Below are 6,465 nucleotides of genomic sequence, written 5' to 3' on the forward strand. Positions count from 1 at the left end.
CAGAAGTTGCAGGGCACAGTATCCTGAGCACAGCAGCGGTGTCCTCTTTTCTCTAGCATCTCCAAGACTTTCTGCCCTGTCACTTTACAAGAACTGTAATACTGTGATTTTCTGCATATTTCATTTTATTTTAGAAAGGAGCCGTTCATTCAGGTACGAGGGAACCGTCTGAACACATTTAACACTGATCAAACTTCACTTGTTTTAAAGGTAGGCAATGTTTTAACTGTGTTAAACATTAACACAATGTAGTTTGACATATATGTGGGGATATCGTGTATACTTGCTACTATATGTCTAAAAACACTCTTAAATACCTTAGAAAGATACAATGCCAATAGTGTCAGAAATTAACAAAAATATCCCTGATATTATCCTTGAGCCATTTTGCCACAACTTTGGAGGTATGCTTGGGGTCATTGTTAATTTGGAAGGCCCATTTGAGACCGAGGTTTAACTTCCTGATGGATGTCTTGAGATGTTGCTTCAATTTATCCACATAATTTTCCTTCCTCATGATGCCATCTATTTTGTGAATTGCACCAGTCCCTCCTGAAGCAAAACACCCCCACAACACGATGCTGCCACCCCCATGCTTCACGGTTGGGAAGGTGTTCTTCAGCTTGCAAGCCTCACCCTTTTTCCTCCAAACATAACAATGGCCATTATTGCAAAACAGTTCAAATTTAGTTTCATCAGACCAGAGGACATTTCTCCAAAAAGGAAGATCTTTGTCCCCATTTGCTCTTGCAAACTGTAGTCAGGCTTTTTTATGGCGGTTTTGGAGCAGTGGCTTCTTCCTTGCTGAGCAGCCTTTCAGGTTATAACGATATGTCTCATTTTACTGTGGATACAGATACCTGTCTACCAGTTTCCGCTTATCTTCACAACGTCCTTTTCTGGAATTGATTTGCACTTTTGCACCAAACTACATTCATCTCTAGGAGACAGAATGAGTGTCCTTCCTGAGCAGTATGATGGCTGTATGGTCCCATGGTGTTTATACTTGTGTACAATTGTTTGTACAGATGAACGTGGTACCTTCAGGCGTTTGGAAATGGCTCCCAAGGGTGATCCAGACTTGTGGAGGTCCACCTGAGGTCTTGGCTGATTTCTTTTGATTTTCCCATGATGCCAAGCAAAGGGGCACTGGGTTTGAAGGTAGGCCTTAAAATACATCCACAGGTGCACCTCCATTTCAGTACACCTCCTATCAAAAGCTAAATGTGTTTATCTAAAGGCTTGACATCATTTTCTGAAATTTTCCAAGCTGATTAAAGGCACAGTTAACTTGGTATATGAAAACATCTGACCTACTGAAATTGTGATATAGTAAATTAAAAGTGTCTGTAAACCATTGTTGCCAAAATTATGGTTTTCTAATATTAAATCTGTGGTGTGGTTTAAAACTTAAAAAAAAAAAAAAATGACTTCAACCTAAGTGAATGTAAACTTCTTCTAATGTATTTCTGCTACTATAATAAAGTGAGCCTATAAAATATAACGAAGTTTGTTTGCTGTAAGAGTTTCAGATTCAATATTCTTTATTGTTTTCCCCCCAGAACATATCACTAAAATAAAAGTTATACAAGTATGAATTCTCAACTTACCAAAAGCAATTTCTGATACGATGACTGACAATATGATTTTGATATTCAGTGTGTGTACATTGTACCAGTTTTCCCAACACAGTTTCCCTTTTGTAAAAATGTACAATAAATACAATATTTTTTTGTTAATCAAAGATTTACACAAAGTTATTAATTACAAGGAGACAACAGGCACGGGTTACATTCGTAAGAGACATACAGCATCAAGACAGAACAACAGTCAGCCAAAATTATGCATCTACATATGCATGCGTGTGTGAGCTAGTTCAACCAAGGAAAAAGGAGACATCAAAGATGCATGGGTGTGTGTCTCTTTTGTCCTTGTTCAAATGTATAATTTCCCATGTCTGAGTTGACTAGCTAAGCAACTTCAACCACCTGCCTTAGTTCTTCAATCAACGGGACTAGCTCCTTCTCAAGACTAAAGATCAAACCTGAATATGACAAGAGCATTTATGGAAGATTAATCACTATTAATCAAATATCAAATCAATGTAATGTTATTTTTATGCCCAGTACAATCAAAGTGACTCACCTGTGTTGGCATTACTACTTGCAATGAAACTGATCACTAAGGGTAATCTGTTAAACTGCACAATCTACCAAAGAAATCCATAACAGATGTTTAAAACAAGAAAGTCTTAAAAAGTAGCAAATCAAAAGGGTTTTGAGTTAACGGTTTTATAAAGAGTACCTGGTATGTGTTATAGTAGCAAATGATACTCTTATTTTTGGATAAGCCCAGTTTGCTGCCCTGGTCTGTAGCCAAGGCAAAGGTAGATAGGAAAGCCGGCCGCTGTGCATGTTCAGGGGCACTGTCATTGGCAACTAAGAGTGATAGCAGAAATAAAATCACAGACTTAGATGGACATAAGCAGACAACTGATCACTCAATTTACTGTACTGAGGTTGTTACCTTTGATTACAGGGACTCCATCTCTATCGGTTACCACTATTGCGTGGAGGCCTTCAACACTGATGTGATGGAGAAATATGAAACAATATATTTCAATAATCTTTGATGGCATGAGGGTGAGTAAATTATTAAAGAATTTTCATTTTTGGGTGAATAATCCCTTTAATGCTTCATTCTTCACATCTTGCATGCATAATGATACATTACTCATATAAGAATTCATGTTTTTCTTAAACCAAAACAATTCTGCTTACCTTGGCAGTTGTTTATACAAATAACTCCTCAGGCTCTGTAATAAGTGAATCTATCAGGTTAGACAATCTGAATAATATTCACCATTTCAGCAAATGCATTACAAACGTAGATGTTGTATTCTCACATCTGCCATATTCAATTGCTAGGCTGTGTAGTTTGCTGCACCCTGAAACAAAAGGTGCAAAGACATTTAATTATTCGAAATTCTGAATTTCATTTCTAAATATCTAATAACGTTAAAGTTTAACGTACGTTGCCTACAGATTTAGGTAATTTAATAACCGTTTAAGGTAGATTACGTATTTATAGAACACGTAATGCCTCCAATGTGATAGTATTACCTTTAACTTTTCCTGAATTTATAGTTTCTGCGCGTTCATCACATGACGGAAAACACAAGCCTTTCCGACACGTAATATCCGTGAGAGTTCCTGCACATGCCCTCTAGTGGCTGTTATGTTTACAAATCTGTTTATTTTCTTTCTTTCTTTCTTTCTTTCTTTCCTGTATGAGCATTGTGTTAGCAATTATAAAACGTAAACAACTTACGTTAGAGGGGTGGTGTGGGGTTGTGATGTTAGTTGAGGGAAAGCGGTTTGTTTGTTTTGCCTTTAATTCTTGCGGTTATATCCAACTTTTGCGCTAATTTGTGGTTTTTACATTTAATTACGTTTTATTAACAAACAAATACAGCTAGAGATTGTCTGGAAAGAACCGTCCTGTAGTCTTTAAAAATTTGACAGGTAAAATTAATAGAGCTAATTTTATTTAAAGTGTCTCCTATCATTTGATATTTTAAAAGTGAGTCTGTGACAGAAAGGTACAAACAACTGGCCTTTAAAAATAAAATATGATCCATTGGGTCAGTTTTCCGGAGGTTGCTCCTGGTCATTGGGTACTCTCAGCTATCTGGGGGTAAGTTGACCAACTGAATTTTTCCAGTGATATAATGAGAAAATTCACAGAAAATACCTGAAGTCTTTGCCAGAATTATTATTTTTTTTTACTTCAAACATTATAAACAGAACAGTTATCATAAAATTATTTATTTATTTATTATACATACATATAGCTGGACGTGAATATTTGCCAAAAAAAAAAAAAATCACTACATTATGCCGACTTTTAATTGCACACATTATAAGCAGAACAGTTAGTTATTAGAACTCGTTTTATTTTATTTTATTTCTTCAGTAAAAACCAGTGGCTCAACTTCCCTCAGACTGTTTGGCTCATTTTGCCCCATAGTGACAATTTTTGACAAAAATTAAACAAAAACCTCAAATCATGAGTATTTATACACTGGATATGCATCATTATGCCATTTTGTACCTGAATAAATTGGTACTAAATAAAACTTTGGCCTGCAAAAAAAATTAAAAAAACGTTAACCTCCTTGTACAGCAGCACAGTGCCGTTTTACTTCAGCAAGGTGACATGTTGATCAAACTTTTGTGTTGTATGAATTGCACAGACAGAGTAATACAGCACAGAGGATCAAATACAAGGAGATGGAAAGATTAGCTTTGTTAAACCTGCTCCTATTGAAGCATTAAAGATTGTTCTTGTCTAACAATCCTCTCTTCGTGGACAATAATTGACATACATTTCTTGATTGTCACTTAAATAGAGATCAAGTTAGACACCTAATCATATTTCAAAGCCATTGTGGGTAATATTAAGCTGTTTAATCTAAAAGTGACATAATTAAATTCTTTAAATAACAATGATGGTGCTAGCTAGATCATTTATAAGTGTTTGACCACATGAACGTTTTACACTTCCTAATCCAGTGGCTACAAAATTATTTACCCCCTTGCAGCTACATTTTTTAAATATTGAACTTGTGTTTATACATTTCTTTTTGTTATTAACCTTTTTTATTGATTCCATTCTTGAGACAAACAAACACAACATAAAATATGGAATCAATTCTTGAATCTTAATACTTCCGAAAAAAACATGGGCTGTGTCCCCGTATTCTGACTGGCATCACCAATAAAGCTGTGTCCCCGTATTCTGATTGGCATCGCCAATAAAGCTCTGAACCCTCAATTAATCAAACCGCCAAGCGCCAACCCTGCGATTAGTGGCCAACCCGCTCTACCACCTGAGCCACAGCCGCCCCATTGGTGAATGAGGCATACGCGCAAGAAAAAGCGCCGCTCACAGAGGCTGCCAGAGCACCCCGACTCCGGTGATGTCACGCCGGCTCAGTCCCCGCGGGCATCACCGCTACCAGATGTCTCCCCGCCGCCGGTCCATTTCGCGAGAGCGGACCTGCACCCCTCCAACAAAGCGGTGGGTCTCGTCTCGTTCGGCACATCAGGGGACGACGACGGAAAGGATGACAGCCTCTTCTTGACGCTGCATCCGACGACTGGCCGGGCTCGTTCGACCCGCGCCATCGGCATCAGCGGACATGAGCGCTGGCACCAGCATGGACTCGAGATCGTCCGTGATCCTGTCTAAGGCCGTGGAAGACCTCGGGCTCGACTGGTCTTCTCCGGAAGAACCCGCCACGCAGCCGGCTGGATGAGTGGTTCCTGCAGGCGCCGGCAGGCCCCCGACAGAGACCCTCTCCTTTCTTCCCTGAGGTGCACGACGAGCTCACAAAGTCGTGGAAAGCCCCGCGACTCGGCTCGCCTAAAGCCTTCTTTCTCTTCTTCGCTCTCCTCAGTGGACGGCGCGAGAGAAAGAGGCTACGAGGCAACTCCGCCCCTAGAGGAGACTGTGGCCAACCATCTATGCCCACCCTCCACCGCTGGATGGAAGGCCAGAGCTTCTCACCCATCGAGCCGTGCAGAACCACATCAGCTCTCACCGGTCGCAGCATACGCCACCGCCGGTCAAGCTGCGTCAGCGCTGCATTCGATGGCGGTTCTACAAGTGTTTCAGGCCAAACTTCTCCGCTCTATGGACGAGTCTGGACCTGAACCCGACGCTTTTAAGGACATGCGCAGTGCTACGGACGTAGCTCTGCGAGCCACAAAGGCCACCGCCCAATCCATTGGCCGGGCCATGGCTAATTTGATCGTCCTTGAGCGCCATCTGTGGCTAACGCTAACGGAGATGAAGGACGCGGATAAGGCACCCTTCCTTGACGCACCTGTCACTCCGAGCGGTCTGTTCGGACCTACTGTGAGAGATTTCACGGAGCGCTTCACTGAGGCGCGGAAGGATTCGCAAGCTATGCATCACTTCCTGCCTAAGCGCTCCAGCTCATCTCAAAAACTGCCCCAGCAGCAGCAGCGAGCCAGGGCAGAGCCGCCCATCTCCCAGCCGAAGAGCAGACCTGAAAAGGACGCTCGACGCTGCTCGCGTTCCGCTGGCCAAAGAAAGCCGCAGGAGCAACGAGGCCCTCGACCCAGAATCACCCTGAACACAGAGCCTCGTAAGTCTTCCTAGCAGCAGGAAGAAAGAGAGGGAGTACGCGTCTCGCAAATGCCGGACTGCTCCCTCGCAAACATTTAAAACATTACCCAGTCCCCTTACAGGCGGCTGGAAATGTCTATACAGCAGTCAATGGGCCAGTCATAAAACTCGCTCACCTGCAATCAAACGCCATTTTCAAGGCGACACACAGAAATCACCAAAAGAGTCATTTTCTGCCTGTGTCACTAAGGGTTCACATGTCCACACTAAAGTGCGCATTCCCACATATCAATACTGTCCAAACAGTGC

The 6,465-nt window shown here is 41.5% G+C and overlaps 1 protein-coding gene across 2 annotated transcripts; it reads right to left on the reverse strand.

Annotated features, from left to right (window-relative positions):
• Positions 1 to 119: 119 nt before the first annotated feature.
• On the reverse strand, positions 120 to 3,213 carry LOC127617959 (ragulator complex protein LAMTOR3-like). 2 transcript variants are annotated; one of them, XM_052090147.1, is made up of 7 exons: positions 3,123 to 3,213; positions 2,906 to 2,947; positions 2,781 to 2,815; positions 2,527 to 2,585; positions 2,305 to 2,438; positions 2,146 to 2,209; positions 120 to 2,044 (listed from the first exon to the last, which is right to left on the reverse strand). In XM_052090147.1, exons 2-7 carry the CDS (start codon positions 2,912 to 2,914, stop codon positions 1,971 to 1,973), a joined length of 375 nt encoding a protein of 124 aa, XP_051946107.1. In that variant the 5' UTR covers positions 2,915 to 2,947; positions 3,123 to 3,213; the 3' UTR covers positions 120 to 1,970. The 2 variants fall into 2 exon arrangements, with proteins under 2 accessions (XP_051946107.1, XP_051946108.1); XM_052090148.1 differs by having other exon boundaries at positions 3,034 to 3,135.
• Positions 3,214 to 6,465: the final 3,252 nt, after the last annotated feature.

Source organism: Xyrauchen texanus, chromosome 24 (assembly GCF_025860055.1).
Source record: "Xyrauchen texanus isolate HMW12.3.18 chromosome 24, RBS_HiC_50CHRs, whole genome shotgun sequence".
In the NCBI taxonomy this organism is placed as follows: Eukaryota; Metazoa; Chordata; class Actinopteri; order Cypriniformes; family Catostomidae; genus Xyrauchen; species Xyrauchen texanus.

What these genes read in the sequence shown, in the direction of transcription:
- LOC127617959 (XM_052090147.1), bottom strand. An exon ending in TGGAGTCCCTGTAATCAAAG is followed by an intron (nt 2,439 to 2,526) that starts GTAACAACCTCA and finishes TATCACTCTTAG; the next exon opens with TTGCCAATGACAGTGCCCCT. An exon ending in GCTACTATAACACATACCAG is followed by an intron (nt 2,210 to 2,304) that starts GTACTCTTTATA and finishes TTTCTTTGGTAG; the next exon opens with ATTGTGCAGTTTAACAGATT.